Source organism: Convolutriloba macropyga, chromosome 15, assembly GCF_964194025.1.
Source record: "Convolutriloba macropyga chromosome 15, txConMacr16.3, whole genome shotgun sequence".
In the NCBI taxonomy this organism is placed as follows: domain Eukaryota; kingdom Metazoa; phylum Xenacoelomorpha; order Acoela; family Convolutidae; genus Convolutriloba; species Convolutriloba macropyga.
The window spans coordinates 44,033,940-44,054,206 of NC_134482.1; the positions used below are offsets into that span (position 1 = coordinate 44,033,940).

Below are 20,267 nucleotides of genomic sequence, written 5' to 3' on the forward strand. Positions count from 1 at the left end.
TCCATATGTTGAGCAAGCAGCATCATACATTTCAAACTGAACTGAATTAAATCTTCCTTTGTTGTGCACTTTCTTTCTACAATTTTTCCTTAGACAGGTGCTGCCCTAAACGTCTTTAAGTTTAGGGGTATTTCTTCGTATTTCCTTCTATTGTATCTGGTTGCAGACCCACTCCTATTTCCATTTAATCCCATTCCTATATATATATATATATATATATATATATATATATATATATATACATTTTAAAAATCGACTATATTGTAAAAATTATATCCAAACTTTTACTTTTATTTTACTCCAATAAAATGGAAACTAGAAACTTATTTTCTTTTCGATTTCTGTTTAAATCTATTGTAAAAAAATGTGTTGATAAGTGTATGAATTTGATTTTAATCTGTTCATTGGTTCATATTTTCTATCCGGATACTTGTCATGCAAATACCTTCTCTTTGGAACCTCCGTCAAATTCTGTTTGCAAATGCGGTTGTTATATGAAAAATGAAGAATAGTTTGTGAGCTGACTTACAGCACATAACACGAGTTTGGTTTCGCAAAAGAAAAACAAATTGATACAGTTTTCTCAACGCCAAATTTTGTCTAAAAAACAGCCATAATGTGCATAATTTGCGCCTAATAAATGGATAACATATCAATTAAAAATTCATCCTAATACGTCAACATCAATGTTTTTTTTTTCAAATGGGAACTCAGCCTAAAGGTTTTTCCTATTCGAGGGTTTGAATTTTTTCCTTCCCCATTACTTTACGTGGCAAATGTCGAATTTTTGTTTCTGAATCATTTTGGTTTTTCACGGAAAATAGTGATAATCTAGTCACAATTTTTTTCATTCTGCGTAACCTGTATTCAGTGTCAAATTTAGTTACTTAAAAGCTTGGAAATAGGTGACGGAAAAATCACGGTGACCCATATAGACCACTTTGAGCATTTCATTAGCCAGAAACTCTATTCCCGCCGTTATAGTGCATGCAACGGTGTGATTACGCAGTAAATCATCATTCCCGGGGGGGGGGGGGGTTGCTGCCACGGATAGACTTTCATTATTCATTACGCTATTTTGTTGTTAATTTCTATTTCACGGGAAATTACCTTAGCTTTTTATGAAAATGACCGTTCAGGTAACATTCAACTCCGGAATTCGTTCAGCTTGTCTGTGATTTAAAAAATAGCTCTATAGTAAATATATTTATTTATTAATAAAATTAGACGAATAGTCATTTTCAACCTCGCAAACGACGAATGCCTCATGTTGCTTGCGAGAGCAAGCGACAGCAATCGTTTTATTGGCACCACTTTCGGCGCAGAAGTTGTCTTCTTTTTCTGACTCTTTGCCATACCAAATTGATTCGTCCATTTCATCTTCCATAGTCCCTTTCCTCCAAGCACTTCGAAATCTGGGATATCTTCCGGTTCCGTCCATTTGACGGGGTTTCACCCAACCTAGCCAAAGTTTGCTTTTAGCTTGAAAGACAGTCTTTTCTTCTTCAAGCCACTTACGAACATGAATAATGTCGTCACTTTTGCGTGGTTCAAATACATGCGCTTCAAATTTCCTGGAAAATAAAAAATTGAACATGTTAGAGGGTTGAGAGAGCAGAAACTAATCCCAGGTTTAGCCCTCGAATCAATAAAAGACAATGCTCAACCCGAAACTAAATCACTAGACTCTTTGTTCACTAAATGAGGATTGCTAAAGCTACTTTAACTAGTTACTACCCTAGTGATGAGCGGATTCAAATCTTGCAAGAATCTTGCAAGATGATTCAAAACTTGCAAGATTCTTGCAAGAATCTTGCAAGATATCAATTAAGGCAAAAAATAAATCGGGGTACAAATGTTTTAGGAAAAATCATTAAAACAAATTATTGTTTATCAAACAAATTACAAAACCTAATTCAATGAAAAAAAATTAGCCCGGATTCAAAATCTTGCAAGATTCTTGCAAGTTTTTGAAGTCTGGAAAATTTATTTGTGTATAATTGGTAGCTGAAACTAACTTAAAACCAAATGAAATGTCTGATATCAGTATTCTTGATCAGCAAAACTGATCCTAAATCAATTTTTTTTGTACACGCCTTTTGAAGGTGAAGTCTTGCAAGAATCTTGCAAGTTTCTTGCAAGATTTCGACTTAAAAAACAACTTTCCGACAAATAGCTAGAGGAACTCGAGGCAATCAAATACGTCTTCTTAAAGTTCAATTTACCTAATAAAAGACGAAAAAATTTTCAATCCTTTTCTTATTTTTAATTTAAAAAAATTATTTTTAGAGAAACAATTAATTGGAATTTTTGTTTCTTATCCTGTCGGTAATTTAGCATGTTTTTGTTGTCGTAAAAAATTCCGCATAATGTGAGGTGTAGCTATCTCCCTATTGAGTTTTGAATGAACCCAATTGATGCTTCCGTTGATAGCTATTGGTGTTAATGTCCTTGAAGTTTTTTCAATCAAAATATATCGATGTGTTCTTGAAATTTCATTTTTTATTGTTCTTTCATTCGATCCATAGTTTAGTGTTTATCTAAGAAAATAAACCTCAATTTTCTGGTAAATGGAACATCAACTCCGTTTTGATCTTGTTCAAAGAAATGTTTTTTTATGGGCAAAGAGAAAACAACAATCACAATTTTTTTTACTGATATTTCGCAATATACCACAACAAACTAATTGTACAAAACGAATAAGACAGGAGAAGGGAAACACACCAAGAACATACTGAAGGATCTCAATGAAGTTGTTTTTGTAATTCAACTTGAGACTTTTCCGACCATTTCATTGCCATTTTATATATAAATTGCTGTTTTGTTATTTTGTTTTGTTTTGAGATAGAGTTTGAGCCTATTTTTTACTAGGTCATCGCTGATTTTTCCCATAGCTATTTGTTTGTAACTCCGACATTGCTGGTTCCAAGCCCGGATGAGAAATGAGGAGGGGAAAACACCCAGAATATACTGGAAGATCTCAATGAAGTTTATTTTGTAATTCAACTTGAGATTTTTTCCGACTATTTTTTGCCATTTTATATATAATTTGCTGTTTTTTTGTTTTGTTTTGTCTGAAGATAGAGTTTGAGCCTACTTTTTGCTAGGTTATCGCTCATTCCTCCTATAGCTATTTGTTTGTAACTCCGACACTGCCGGTCCCAAGCCCGGATGAGAAAGGAGGAGGGGAAAATACCCAGAACATACTGGAAGATCTCAATGAAGTAGATTTTGTAATTCAACTTGAGATTTTGTCCGACCATTTCATTGCCATTTTATATATAAATTGCTGTTTTGTTATTTTGTTTTGTTTGGAGATAGAGTTTGAGCCTATTTTTTACTAGGTCATCGCTGATTTTTCCCATAGCTATTTGTTTGTAACTCCGACATTGCTGGTTCCAAGCCCGGATGAGAATTGAGGAGGGGAAAACACCCAGAATATACTGGAAGATCTCAATGAAGTTGATTTTGTAATTCAACTTGAGATTTTTTCCGACTATTTTTTGCCATTTTATATATAATTTGCTGTTTTTTGTTTTGTTTTGTCTGAAGATAGAGTTTGAGCCTATTTTTTGCTAGGTTATCGCTCATTCCTCCTATTGCTATTTGTTTGTAACTCCGACATTGCCGGTCCCAAGCCCGCATGAGAAAGGAGGAGGGGAAAATACCCAGAACATACTGGAAGATCTCAATGAAGTAGATTTTGTAATTCAACTTGAGATTTTGTCCGACCATTTCATTGCCATTTTATATATAAATTGCTGTTTTGTTATTTTGTTTTGTTTGGAGATAGAGTTTGAGCCTATTTTTACTAGGTCATCGCTGATTGTTCCCATAGCTATTTGTTTGTAACTCCGACATTACTGGTTCCAAGCCCGGATGAGAAATGAGGAGGGGAAAACACCCAGAATATACTGGAAGATCTCAATGAAGTTGATTTTGTAATTCAACTTGAGATTTTTTCCGACTATTTTTTGCCATTTTATATATAATTTGCTGTTTTTTTGTTTTGTTTTGTCTGAAGATAGAGTTTGAGCCTATTTTTTGCTAGGTTATCGCTCATTCCTCCTATAGCTATTTGTTTGTAACTCCGACATTGCCGGTCCCAAGCCCGGATGAGAAAGGAGGAGGGGAAAATACCCAGAACATACTGGAAGATCTCAATGAAGTAGATTTTGTAATTCAACTTGAGATTTTGTCCGACCATTTCATTGCCATTTTATATATAAATTGCTGTTTTGTTATTTTGTTTTGTTTGGAGATAGAGTTTGAGCCTATTTTTTACTAGGTCATCGCTGATTTTCCCCATAGCTATTTGTTTGTAACTCCGACATTGCTGGTCCCAAGCCCGGATGAGAAAAGAGGAGGGGAAACACCCAAAACATACTGGAAGATCTCAATGAAGTTGATTTTGTAATTCAACTTGAGATTTTTTTCGGCTATTTTATTGCCATTTTATATATAATTTGCTGTTTTGTTGTTTTGTTTTGTTTGAAGATAGAGTTTGAGCCCATTTTTTGCTAGGTCATCGCTCATTCCTCCTATAGCTATTTGTTTGTAACTCGGACATTGCCGGTCCCGAGCCCGGAGGAGAGGGGGGAGGAGGGGAACACACCCAGAACATACTGGAAGATCTCAATAAGTTGATTTTGTAATTCAACTTGAGATTTTTTCCGACTATTTTATTGCCTTTTTATATATAATTTGCTGTTTTGTTGTTTTGTTTTGTTTGAAGATAGAGTTTGAGCCTATTTTTTGCTAGGTTATCGCTCATTCCTCCTATAGCTATTTATTTGTAACTCCGACATTGCCGGTCCCAAGCCCGGATGAGAAAGGAGGAGGGGAAAATACCCAGAACATACTGGAAGATCTCAATGAAGTAGATTTTGTAATTCAACTTGAGATTTTGTCCGACCATTTCATTGCCATTTTATATATAAATTGCTGTTTTGTTATTTTGTTTTGTTTGGAGATAGAGTTTGAGCCTATTTTTTACTAGGTCATCGCTGATTTTCCCCATAGCTATTTGTTTGTAACTCCGACATTGCTGGTCCCAAGCCCGGATGAGAAAAGAGGAGGGGAAACACCCAAAACATACTGGAAGATCTCAATGAAGTTGATTTTGTAATTCAACTTGAGATTTTTTCCGGCTATTTTATTGCCATTTTATATATAATTTGCTGTTTTGTTGTTTTGTTTTGTTTGAAGATAGAGTTTGAGCCCATTTTTTGCTAGGTCATCGCTCATTCCTCCTATGGCTATTTGTTTGTAACTCCGACATTGCCGGTCCCAAGCCCGGAGGAGAGGGGGGAGGAGGGGAACACACCCAGAACATACTGGAAGATCTCAATAAGTTGATTTTGTAATTCAACTTGAGATTTTTTCCGACTATTTTATTGCCATTTTATATATAATTTGCTTTTTTGTTGTTTTGTTTTGTTTGAAGATAGAGTTTGAGCCTATTTCTTGCTAGGTTATCGCTCATTTTCCCCATAGCTATCTGTTTGTAACTCCGCCATTGCCGGTCCCAAGCCCGGAATTAAAAAGGAGGAGGGAAAACCCCCAAATTATACTGTTAATAGCTCAAAAAAGTCAGTCTTAACTTGGCTTGAGCAAATTTTCCAACACAATTTCATGCTTAACTTTGACATTTTTAGCTCGTCTGCCATCGCCATCTAGCCAGGTAACCAAAAAAAGAATTCAAAATCTTGCAAGATTCTTGCAAGAAAAATAAAAAATCTTGCAAGATTCTTGCAAGAAGAATTCAATTTTTGCAAGAATCTTGCAAGAAGAATTCAGTTCTTGCAAGAATCTTGTAAGAAAAATGGAAGAACTATGCATGATTTTGCAAGATTTCTTGCCAGATTCTTGTAAGAAATTGAATTCTTCGATCACTAGGGTACTTAACCGACAATAATTCCGACAGAGTAATTCCGACAATTAATTTATCTCAATAAAAACGCCATTTTCTTGATATATTACCGCAAACTGTTAGCTGTTTTTTATGTTAAACTTCCAAAAATGGCAATACGTAATTATAACTAGTGACAAAACAACCATTTGATCGACATGCAAAAGAACAATTCTCTACTCAAGTATGTTAAAGAACAAACTCTTGCTCTACACATGAAAAAAACTTGCTGCTCAACTTTAACGTGGTGCTGGAACGTGTAGTTATAGTTAATATTGGACCCCCCACTGGAATAATAAGTCTTTTCATAAGTCGAGGACTAAAACTGGGAAATAATTTGCGCATGAGATAAAAATTGACAACAGGCTCTATTTGTATGGCGTAGACTTGGTTTGAGAGATGAAGCCTTGGGGATCAACAAAAAAAACTAAAGAATTAGTTATATTTGAATTAGTTCGAGAGCAAAAGACCAGTTTGCCAGTGTAATGACTACAGCACTAGGCTTGCAAGGAAAACAATTTGATTCCGCGCCATTTTCGTTTATTAACATACCTGCTTAGAGTCTGAACAGCTCAACAGCTTTAAGCTGGATGTATAAGTAATTTAGTATAAATGTTCATGTACGATAGAGTAATTGTCTTCGAAGAACGAGGGTTGTCGACATTCCTTGTAAAATGTCGAACAATCCAATCGGGTCATCTGCTACTTGGCCTGTAACAATTTCTTTTGGTATCACTAATAAGTCAGAATAATATTTGTAATTTTATCTAGTTACGATGCGACGCCTAAACATCCTAATGTATATTATACACAATCTGCTTATCCATATATTGAGTTATTTATTGGTGCCCAAAAAAGATACAAGAGTAAGAGAGAAGAATAATGAGAGAAGTTATACCAAATTCGTACCCACTCGAGTCGAGAAAAAAATGTGCTAAATTTGAAAACTCCCACATAATTTTTTTGTGTATTTCAATTTATCAGTAAGAGGAAACAGCACAATTATTCTCAGGAACTTAATAAAGAAGCGGTATTAGTTATTCAGTTCTTCCCAATCCTTGGAATGCAGCTATCGGTCTCAAAGTTTTATGCAAGAGAAGCGTTTTCTTGTAGATCACACCCTTGGAACAAAAATTTAACATATCTTGCGAAAATTTTCAAGAACGTGGCTATTGCTTCACCAGATGTTTTCTTACTGCATCACAAGATTTTGAACTAGGGTTTAAAAAATAACAAATTCTTATATAAATGAATTCCAATATATTTATTTTCTTGAAGCGAATTATAGGTTAAAATAGATTTTGCACTTAATTCAACTTTCAATTATGGCACTATATTTTAATTACTCGAGTACTATCTTTGTTCCGACCACTCTTGAAGGGGGATGATTTATATATTCAGCTGAGATTTTTTTGTTCAGACAAATTTGACCGATCGATATATTCATCGAAGAGATTTGTGAGTGGTATCTTTACAAAGCCCGTCCAATGCAGAAGATGGAATTAAAAAGATTTTTCTTGAATTTCGTTTTCTAGAGCAAATTATAGTGGTTTAACTTTTGTGAATATTAGACCAAATTGCTCTATATTTTTCACATTTTGCCGGAGTTTTTGCCTATTCAAAGTGTAAAAAGTGTTACAAAAAGTACTGTTGATTTTGTTTTCAAGGACAAAAAAGTTTTGTTTACTGTTTCGATACAATTTGGCTAAATTTTCAAAATTCAGCCTTTTTCATCAAAAGTTGCCCAAAATAAGCTCCTTTAGTACACTTTGATTGAATTTGCTGGAAGTAAAAATCCAAAAACAACTAACAGAATCTTTATTAACTGCAAAAAAGAGCTGGCCCTACTTCAATTTCCATTGACAGTGGTCTGGAATTAAAAATTTGCCGTTTTTTGTTAACTTTACTCTATGATTATCAAAAACGCAGAACTTTTTTTAAATGTTTTAACTAACAAATTATCTATATCAACAGCAATCGAAACAAATGAGTGTTCTCAATGCACAAACAGCAATAATAAGGCTGATTTTGGTCCAACATTAGACTGTTACAGCTCAAAAACATAATTCGGATTGTAATCACTTGGTCTTTTTTTATAGACTAATTTTGAAATTTTTCGTTTTAATTAAAGAACAGAACAATTTAAATCACAGAACAATTTAAGCTCATTGTTGATAGGCCCAAATGGATACCTAAGCAGTTCCTGAATAACGCATATGGGTTCTTTACTCGATATATTATGGTCATTTTAACATTTAAAAGTGTTTGATCTTTCAATAAACAATGGCTTATGAACTTTGCCACTTTTTTATGTTAATTTTGTCAACTTGCAGCTTATTGTGCGCAAAAAAAGAATGCTTTTCCCTGCTCGTCTTTCTACTAAATTAAAATTTGATATTTTTTTTGGTTTACGCGTTCAGTTACGGTTTTCTGCCTTTGATACTATTAGAGTTCACAATTATTTTTTATTATTAAGCATTGGCGCATATTCATGTTTTTTCTCGTTTTGTCACCTTATCACATTTTTGACAGTCCACGTGTTACATTATTGGCGCTCATATTCAGGCACAATTGAACAAATAAATGTCCTGAAAGGCATAGATTATGGTTTCAATGGCTTCGACGCCCCTTTCTCGAAGAATTCAATTAATTTTTTTTTCGTTTGTATTCAACTGTCGTTTTACTTCTTCTTTTTAGTCGAAAGAAATTTCCTGGTTAATGGCAGATCTCAATGGCTTTTTCTGGAGGAAAAAATGAGCCCAAATTCGGATTTAAGCAAAATGCTGATGGCTCCCACGACTTTGAAAACAATTGTTTTCAAAAAATCAAAAAAAAACAGTTCTAAACTTTGCATTTTTGTTCTTCTGTCTAATTGTTACCTATATCCGTTATTCAACGGTCACATAGGACATTTTTGTTCCTGAGAAATGGTGCAGTTGGACAAAATCTAAGGTTTTTTAAAGAATTCAATATGAACTTACTATCTTTGCACACCTTTTTGCAAAAAAAAGTAAACTAGTTCTTAATTTTTGTCTATTTCACGTCCTTTTTTTAAAAAACGTTAGACATAATTGGAAAATGAAGCGGTTCGTTTGGACGAATAGAAGAACGAACTTATTTAATTATTTCATTTTGTAGCTATTGGCTTTCATTACTTTGAAAATAATTGTTTTCGAAATATAGAAAATTATTACTTAATTCAGCTCTTTTTCTGTTTTTTGTCTTTTTGTTACCAATTCTTATTAATTAGAGGTCCCATATCACATAATTGGTGTTCGAAGAAGGCTCAATTGAACATATTTTGAGGTACAAATATGGCTTTACGTCTACGAAAGCGTTTACTGTCAACTTTTAATTGAAATTTTGTCTGTTGTCTATTTGTTGTTCTTTTTGTAAGAGCATAAAAAAATGAATAAAAACAAGTTCTAATGCGCTAATATAGAGACGTATGTGATAATAAACATGTTTGATGTTTTCAATTGCTACCTAATGGTTTTCATTACTTTGCAATTTTTGACTTTGCTTTTTTTAATCTTTTTTGTCTAATTAATTCCGAGCCACAGTGAAGAACAACTTTTCTAGTGAAGTACGAGTTATTTTCTTTAGTTTCAGTCTTATCCGACGCTATTTTGACCTTGTTAATAAGTTTTTAAATGGAAATATGATTTTGGATGTAATTAATGTTTGTTGCTATTGTTGTTTGATTTTGTTGTTCGTCTTGAGTAGCTTTCTCAATAATAATTGATCTCATCAATCTAATGCCGAGTTTTTTTTTACTCCACTGAGTTATTGGCATTGAAGGTGATCTTTTTGTTCATAGGTATTTTCTTGAAAAATATTTGAATTTCTTTGGGTTTTCTATCTGCCCTTCATTTGGTAGACATTTATGTCAAAAGAGTGGATGAGCGGGGTCGGAACTTTATGTTCAAACGCAATTCACGCAATTCTTGTTAAACCAAAATTTATATGTTCAATCTTTTTTTTGTTTTACTTATCTCGTTAACGGAAGTTAAAGTTTCCAGAAAACTGTTGGATAATGCAATTTAAATTTTAAAAAAATTTTCGAACTTTAAAAATTTATTGTTTAGTTTTCTTAAAGGATGAATAAGCTCTCACAAAATTACAAAAAATAAATAGTATACTTTAGTCAGGTCACTTTTTTGATAGGCTTTAAATATTATTTAAAGCGAGTAATAGAAAAAACCTCTAATATGACCATTTTTTTGAATTGCGTTCATTTTTGCATTTTTTTCCAATCATTTCCTAATTTTTCCCCGAGTCACACCAAAATTCAAACATTGGGGTCCACTTTTTGCATTTTTTTATAAACTTGATCGCAGATTTTGACCCGGGATTTGCAGGATAGTGGATAAATATTAACCAGTTTTCATCGGCGATTTGAAGGGCCATAGTGCAATAAGGAAGGACCTCGTAGAAGTTAGTGAATTGATCGGGAAGGGCTTTGAAGCATCGATTCACTCCCAAGTAATAGGTGAAATAACACCAGCCGGTTGGACACACGCCAGAAGAGTCATCAATGCATTTTTTATCTGGCAATTCTTCGCTAAATGTTGCTTCTAAAATTTAAAACAGCCACACTAAAAATGTTATTTAGCCTAAGTCAGTTATACCTTATCTCGGTAACGTTGAATTTGTTTCAACTTTTAGTTACAATTTTCGGTACGCAAAGTTAAATTTTTATAAAATATCATGAACATCGCCGAAATTAGAAAACTCATAATGCATTTTATATCATAGTCTTCTATTTCAAATGAAAATAATAACAAAACTGCATTCTGTTGTCAATAGTATTTCCAAACTGGATTCAAAACCCGATTGCAAAAATTAAGTCAAGGATTAGAAAAAGATCAATAATGGGTCATGGAAATATTCTCAGAAGATAAACTGCGTCTGCTGAGTAAAAGATAAAGCACGGCTTTAATTACAAAGATATTTATAAATCAGCTTAGCGTAAAAATATTGGAAATTAGTTAACCGCTTAAAAATTTCTGAAAATGAAAAGTTGTGAAAAATATGTTCAAACAAGGTGTGATAAATATTCACACTTAATATTTCTGGTGTGAGTCACAGAAAAAAAATACTTCATTTCTCATGAAAAATTGGAAAAACGAGAAAATCTAAATTAATTGAAAACACATAGTACTTTCCCCATAATTGTTTTGTTTATTTCACAAAGTTTTGTTGAGATTACTTAAGATTTAGTTTCAGTTCTACAGAAAGAAATTAACTTTCGAAAGACTAAGAAATTAGAGATTAAGGAGTAACAAAGCACACACAAACACAAGCGCACATACGCATATACACACCGACACAAACACACACAGACACACACACACAAACACACACACGCACACACACACATATATATATATATATATATATATATGTATATATATAATTATATATATGTATATATATATATATATATATATATATATATATATATATATATATAAATATAAATACATATATATATATATATATATATAAATATAAATATATATATATATATATATATATATATATATATATATATACAGACATACATACAAACAAACATACACAGACTTACAAACAGACACAACCACGCGCACACGCACACACACACACACACACACTGACATGCAAACACTCACTCACACAAATATATACACACAAACACACACACAGACAAAGACAGATACACATACAGACATACACACACGAACACACACACCTACACACATACACACAAACACGGACACACATACACACACAAATACACACACGCAGACAAACAGACACACATATACACACACATTTATACAATTACAAACGAACACACTCCTACACATACACATAAACACTCACACACGCATGCACTCAAACACACACAAGCAAACACACCCAAAAATACACACAAACACACACACAGACACATACACACACACACTCACATCCATCCACACGCACACACTTACACCTACACACACAGACACACACACACACACACACATACTTAAACACAAACACGCACACACATATACACACAAATACGCACGCACTCACACACACAAAAACCTACACACACACACACACACACACACGCACGCACACACACACACAAACAATCACATACGCGCACACACACACGCACACAAACACAGACACACTCACACAAACACACGCACGCGCACACACACAAACACACAAACAGACAGACGCACACAGACATATATATATATATATATATATATACAGCACACATAAACACACACAATTACACACACATGTACACACACAGACACACACACACAGACTCACACACACACACACACACACACACACACCTACACCTACACAAACACACACACACACACACACACACACACACACACACACGCACACACACACACTTACACACACATACCCACACAAACACACACACACACACACATATATATATATATATATATATATATAGATATATATATATATATATATATATATATATATATATATACGCACAGCACACACACACACACACACACACACACACACACACACACACACACACACACTCTCACACACACACATATAAATATATATATATATATATATATATATGTATGTATATATATGTATATATATATGTTTATATATATATATATATATATATACCCACACACACGCACACACTTACACACACACACACACACACACACACACACACACACACATACACATGTAATATATATAGAGAGGACACAACAAAACACCCAAGGTCACCCAAGACATCACCAATAGTGCGCTAAAAATTGCCTTCAAAAGCTTTACCAATTTGTGGAAAGACAATTAATAGCAAGGATAACTTTTTTAATAGCTCCATGGAAATACTATTATCACTATATCTGTAACACTATGAAATTGAAAATTAACAGCTATGAACTTTGAAATTAACTCAACGTATTTAACTCAACGTATTTATCCAAAAATGAGATCAACATTCTGGAATTTGTTACACTAACTAGACGAGTAGAGTTCTGTTTATCAAGGTTAAAAGTCTGAAAACTTCGGGATCAAGTTAAATCCCTTTAGATATCATGCACCCACATACTACCTGCCTTATTGGGAATTAGTTCATGCATTTGCTTTTCCCCGATGACTTGATAAAATTAGGGAACAACTTTCTGTGTATAATCCTTCAATACATATACACGGCTTTGGAGGTTTTCCAAAGTTTTATTGTTCTTCTTAAAATGAACTGAATAATCTCATATATTATGAACTCCTGATTTTTAGAGGTCATTCTAATTAAGTTGAATCCTGTCAAACTGTGGCCAACAGAGAAGTAGTTGCTAGATTTGGTCAAAAACTTGTGATTTAGAACCCGTGCTCAAGTAAAGACCAGCTAGTCAGAGCTGACTAGTCGCGTACCTCAGCCTGGGTCTTTTTTAATCAAAATTATGGTTTTCCCGAGACTTAGAGGGAAAAGGAACCTGCGTGCATGTTTACCCGTCACACCTAGAACAAAAATTGCGGTTCTTGCCGTATCGCATATTAATATGAAAATTTTCTTAACAAAAGACAGAATCCTGAGATTGAAACTAAGGTTGAAAATGTAAATCAATTATTTTTCGTTTTCATTATTTGAGATATTGGATATATTAAATTGATGCCAATAAGAAAAAAACAGCAGTAAGAGCACCTAAAAATTATTATGCTCTCTCAAACAGTCAGTTAAAAAATAGCACATTTTACGCGTAGGTACTTTCCAATCTACAATTCATTGACTAAAACAATTTAATTGAAAAAGGAATTGATCATTTTTTATACAAGAATTTGCAAGATCTATTTTTCTTCCAAGATCTTGAAAGATAACATTTCGTCTTTCCAGAATATTAGAGATACTTGAATTAGAACAAGAAAAAAGGTTACAAGATGAAGCATGCACTTATAATTTTGGCATCAAAAAGGAAGGAAAATAAAAACACCAGAGAATCATTAATAACAAGCAACAAAATAACACAAACAATTAAAATTATCTAAGCATTAATAAAAAAGAAAGACATAGTTTATCAATAAATGAAACTATTAAATAACTTAAAATTTCAAAATTGACAAAACGTTTTCTCTTCTATTCGATTTCACAGTTGTTTTCATATAATCAAAACACACTAAAAGGCAAATTTTTTGAATAAAATGTACCTCTTGTTTCTGATTTCCAAATGCTCCTTCAGGTGCGCAAAACCAACAAGGAGTAGGACATAATTGGATGATCTTGTAATGGAATTGCTCAGTTTTTGAGTTTCGTTGATTTTTTTGCAAGATTATTGCATGGTAACTAAGATCTTGCAAAATAGCCATCGCCTTGCAAGATCCTGCAAGATTAGCTTTTGCCATGCAACATTTTATCAGATCAATTCAGTCTATTCCTTATACAAACCAACATTTTTCAATTAAACAGTTCACTTAAACTTTCACCTAAGAAAACTATTGATGACAAGATTTTTCAGAATGATGTGCATCAGCGGATTAAGAGCTGATCTTCACAAGGATGGCATTGATGGAGATCAAGTATTTTATTGTCTTTTTATGGGATATTGGTTAATTTAAAATAGGTTGGACGGTTTCAATTGGAAAAAATTTAAAACTATTATAGGATACTATTTTCGATTTTTCTCATAGATTTTGAAACATATGGACTTGTGTTTGCACCCTAACAATATTTAACGTTCCTTTAAAAATATGCTAGGAAATCTCTGTTTTCTGTAATTTATTTCATTAAAATCAATGTAAGACGAAAAACATACCCAATAGAGTTAACTGAACCTCAAGAAAATCTTTAAAAGGGAACATATCTTTCTATTTTGTATGAATGGATTAAAAAAATTGAAATACGGTTAATTAAATTTCAAAAAATCTTTTCCTTTAGTTTCAATGAGCAAAAATTTACTGAAGTTCTTCTTAAGCATCTATTTGTCTAAGTGGGCAATTTACGTAAAGTTAAGTAATTTAATACGACAGCAAAAGAACATTAGTTTATAGAATGTATTTTCTACTGCATCATAACAAAGACAATTTTTTCGAAAATTCGTTAGTCCTGTTAACTTTTTTTTCAATTTCACATTTCTTATTATTTATGAATCCAACATAATTCGTTGAGTTCTTTGAGAGAAAATAATGGCAAGAATTATACGCTCAATGATAATTTTTTCTTTTCCCCTATCAATAGCCAACTGTCATAACACATTGTTCAGCTCAAAAATGTAGCGTTTGCTCTTCCCTCAAATAAAAATTTTGATTTACAAAATTTGCGCACTAAATGGGTTATGGCAAAATCTATTTATGTGCGTCCCTCTTGCGTTAAAATTTTGCTTTTTTGCATTTAAATTTTTACGATTTGAAAATGCGAAAGTTTTTGAACGCACGAGTCTGGACATTAACGCAGAATACTCTGAAATTTTGTGCCCCCAAACTTCTATTTAGCACGCAAGAAAGAGTGGAGACATTCAATTTTGGACACATCGCACGACTAACGCATGAATGTGTTTGAACGTACAAAAGTCTGGACATAAGAATGAACCTAAATTTTCTATTTGCTCTGAGAATAGTTTTTCACTTTCCCTGTCAAAAATTGGTGCCCTTTCAATTGGAATTTGAGATAATTGACTTTTACTGTTTCTCTGTTGTTTTTGGCATATTTAATAGGCGTGTGAATATAAATAAATTTTTGGGAAAATTCCTATTCACAATCTTATTATATGAGCGAGAGGGTTTTAAACGGATTTTTTCTTCGCCTTTGAGCATTATTTACCATTTACTAAAACCGAATATATTGCTCGTTTGTGATATCAAAAGAAAAATTGAGTAGTTTGGATTTAAAGAATTAAAGAAATCAGAATTAATTAGAAGCTCATTTTGGTTCTTAGAATCCGATGTCCTGAAAGTGTCGATATCTACATAGAAACGGACGTAGTTCTACAGGATCACTCTTTAGGAATCCTTTTTTTGAAAATTGAGATCCCGAACAGACTGTCTTAAAATTTCCATTCGTCAGCTCAGCTCTGAAACTCGAAGTTGCTCGAAGATTTAAATTTGCAAAATCTTTAGAATATGAATGACATATAATTTAATTTCAAAATTCAATTATGGATTCTCAGTTGTTATTGTTGCTTCAAACATTTTTTAAAACCTTTTCTTGTTTCGTTTTTTGAAAAAAAAATTCTCCAGTTGTAAATTCTTTTTATAAAACCTATTGTATACTCTGTATATTTCTTCTCTTTAACAGGCGACTTATTAGCCAAATAAATCTATTTCTAATTAAAACTCTCAAATTTTTTCAATGTTTGACGTCAGTGGTGATTATTGATTATTTTGGGTCACCAAAAGAAAACGAAAAAGCGGCGGAGCTCACTAGAAAAAAAACTATTTGTTTATAATAGTCTATAATCAGTTGAAGACTGAAAAAAGAGATACTATTTAAAACGCATCCTGCGCTTCAATCAAAATGAGTTTATAACTGAAAATAATTTCCAATCTAACAGATTTTTGTAAACTTTGATCATATTTGCCAACCAGTGTGAAATCAATTGTTTAATCTTTCAAGATTCTTACATCTTTTCTGGAATGCATAATTAACATCGACTGGCAAGTTTTGGCAATATTTATTATGTCTTGCAAGATAATGCAAAATTAACTTTCTTTCATCAATTAATCATTTTGTGAAATGACAAGAGGCTGTGGTTTCGATATGCACAAAAAACTCCAGTTTTATCCCTAATTTTTCCCACCGTATTTTTAAACAACTGAGATTAATTAATCTCTTTCTTAGTATACCTTTGTTCCCATATTTGTTTTTTTGTTACACTGCTTCGAAGCAATAAACGATCGGCTCGGTTTTTGAAAAAAGCTTGAAACATTTCACCTGTCGGTCAATTTGAAAAGAGCTTTTTCTTAAGACAAAAAACCACAAGAATACTCAAACAGAATGAACAAGCTTTTGGCCACAGGTATATGTACAATTTGAAAAACTATTGTTTGAATGGTTTTGAGTATTAGATACAACCTTCTACTACTCATTTTACAACGTACGCTTTTACATTTATTATACACAAATCATATTATAATATTGGATTATTTTTAAAAGAAAAAATGTAATAGAGAATAAAATACGCACGTTTTAATTACGCTTTGAGGATTAATAACCACCTCTAGCTTTTATATTTGTTTAATCCCGGAAAAAATTGAAAATGGTATTCCCCGTTTTTATGTAATACTTCAAATCCTTTTAACTTGTTTTTTCTCTCGTGGTTAAGTTGCGTTATCTTAGTTAATACTACAGCTGCAAAACAGCTAAACTATTAAATAACTTAAAATTTTAAACAAAACTTTAAATTTTTGACATAACGTTTTCTATTCTATTCGATTTCACAGTTGTTTTCATATAATTAAAACACACTAAAAGGGCAATTTTCTTGAATAAAATGTATCTCTTGTTTCTGATTTCCAAATGCTCCTTCAACTGCGCAAAACTAACAAGGAGTAGGACATATTTGGATGATCTTGTAATGGAATTGCTCAGTTTTCGAGTTCTGTTGATTTTTTGCAAGATTATTGCATGGTAACTAAGATCTTGCAAAATAGCCATCGCCTTGCAAGATCCTGCAAGATTAGCTTTTGTCATGCAACATCTTATCAGATCAATTCAGTCTATTCCTTATACAAACCAACATTTTTCAATTAAACAGTTCACTTAAACTTTCACCTAAGAAAACTATTGATGACAAGATTTTTCAGAATGATGTGCATCAGCGGATTAAGAGCTGATCTTCACAAGGATGGCATTGATGGAGATCAAGTATTTTATTGTCTTTTTATGGGATATTGGTTAATTTAAAATAGGTTGGACGGTTTCAATTGGAAAAAATTTAAAACTATTATAGGATACTATTTTCGATTTTTCTCATAGATTTTGAAACATATGGACTTGTGTTTGCACCCTAACAATATTTAACGTTCCTTTAAAAATATGCTAGGAAATCTCTGTTTTCTGTAATTTATTTCATTAAAATCAATGTAAGACGAAAAACATACCCAATAGAGTTAACTGAACCTCAAGAAAATCTTTAAAAGGGAACATGTCTTTCTATTTTGTATGAATGGATTAAAAAAATTGAAATACGGTTAATTAAATTTCAAAAAATCTTTTCCTTTAGTTTCAATGAGCAAAAATTTACTGAAGTTCTTCTTAAGCATCTATTTGTCTAAGTGGGCAATTTACGTAAAGTTAAGTAATTTAATACGACAGCAAAAGAACATTAGTTTATAGAATGTATTTTCTACTGCATCATAACAAAGACAATTTTTTCGAAAATTCGTTAGTCCTGTTAACTTTTTTTTCAATTTCACATTTCTTATTATTTATGAATCCAACATAATTCGTTGAGTTCTTTGAGAGAAAATAATGGCAAGAATTATACGCTCAATGATAATTTTTTCTTTTCCCCTATCAATAGCCAACTGTCATAACACATTGTTCAGCTCAAAAATGTAGCGTTTGCTCTTCCCTCAAATAAAAATTTTGATTTACAAAATTTGCGCACTAAATGGGTTATGGCAAAATCTATTTATGTGCGTCCCTCTTGCGTTAAAATTTTGCTTTTTTGCATTTAAATTTTTACGATTTGAAAATGCGAAAGTTTTTGAACGCACGAGTCTGGACATTAACGCAGAATACTCTGAAATTTTGTGCCCCCAAACTTCTATTTAGCACGCAAGAAAGAGTGGAGACATTCAATTTTGGACACATCGCACGACTAACGCATGAATGTGTTTGAACGTACAAAAGTCTGGACATAAGAATGAACCTAAATTTTCTATTTGCTCTGAGAATAGTTTTTCACTTTCCCTGTCAAAAATTGGTGCCCTTTCAATTGGAATTTGAGATAATTGACTTTTACTGTTTCTCTGTTGTTTTTGGCATATTTAATAGGCGTGTGAATATAAATAAATTTTTGGGAAAATTCCTATTCACAATCTTATTATATGAGCGAGAGGGTTTTAAACGGATTTTTTTCTTCGCCTTTGAGCATTATTTACCATTTACTAAAACCGAATATATTGCTCGTTTGTGATATCAAAAGAAAAATTGAGTAGTTTGGATTTAAAGAATTAAAGAAATCAGAATTAATTAGAAGCTCATTTTGGTTCTTAGAATCCGATGTCCTGAAAGTGTCGATATCTACATAGAAACGGACGTAGTTCTACAGGATCACTCTTTAGGAATCCTTTTTTTGAAAATTGAGATCCCGAACAGACTGTCTTAAAATTTCCATTCGTCAGCTCAGCTCTGAAACTCGAAGTTGCTCGAAGATTTAAATTTGCAAAATCTTTAGAATATGAATGACATATAATTTAATTTCAAAATTCAATTATGGATTCTCAGTTGTTATTGTTGCTTCAAACATTTTTTAAAACCTTTTCTTGTTTCGTTTTTTGAAAAAAAAATTCTCCAGTTGTAAATTCTTTTTATAAAACCTATTGTATACTCTGTATATTTCTTCTCTTTAACAGGCGACTTATTAGCCAAATAAATCTATTTCTAATTAAAACTCTCAAATTTTTTCAATGTTTGACGTCAGTGGTGATTATTGATTATTTTGGGTCACCAAAAGAAAACGAAAAAGCGGCGGAGCTCACTAGAAAAAAAACTATTTGTTTATAATAGTCTATAATCAGTTGAAGACTGAAAAAAGAGATACTATTTAAAACGCATCCTGCGCTTCAATCAAAATGAGTTTATAACTGAAAATAATTTCCAATCTAACAGATTTTTGTAAACTTTGATCATATTTGCCAACCAGTGTGAAATCAATTGTTTAATCTTTCAAGATTCTTACATCTTTCCTGGAATGCATAATTAACATCGACTGGCAAGTTTTGGCAATATTTATTATGTCTTGCAAGATAATGCAAAATTAACTTTCTTTCATCAATTAATCATTTTGTGAAATGACAAGAGGCTGTGGTTTCGATATGCACAAAAAACTCCAGTTTTATCCCTAATTTTTCCCACCGTATTTTTAAACAACTGAGATTAATTAATCTCTTTCTTAGTATACCTTTGTTCCCATATTTGTTTTTTTTTGTTAGACTGTTTCGAAGCAATAAACGATCGGCTCGGTTTTTGAAAAAAGCTTAAAACATTTCACCTGTCGGTCAATTTGAAAAGAGCTTTTTCTTAAGACAAAAAACCACAAGAATACTCAAACAGAATGAACAAGCTTTTGGCCACAGGTATATGTACAATTTGAAAATCTATTGTTTGAATGGTTTTGAGTATTAGATACAACCT

The 20,267-nt window shown here is 32.4% G+C and overlaps 1 protein-coding gene across 1 annotated transcript; it reads right to left on the reverse strand.

Moving 5' to 3' along the window:
- Positions 1 to 1,193: 1,193 nt before the first annotated feature.
- LOC142354427 (uncharacterized) lies at positions 1,194 to 12,878 on the reverse strand. The gene is made up of 3 exons (XM_075406722.1): positions 12,749 to 12,878; positions 10,293 to 10,488; positions 1,194 to 1,574 (listed from the first exon to the last, which is right to left on the reverse strand). Exons 1-3 carry the CDS (start codon positions 12,798 to 12,800, stop codon positions 1,208 to 1,210), a joined length of 615 nt encoding a protein of 204 aa, XP_075262837.1. The 5' UTR covers positions 12,801 to 12,878; the 3' UTR covers positions 1,194 to 1,207.
- Positions 12,879 to 20,267: the final 7,389 nt, after the last annotated feature.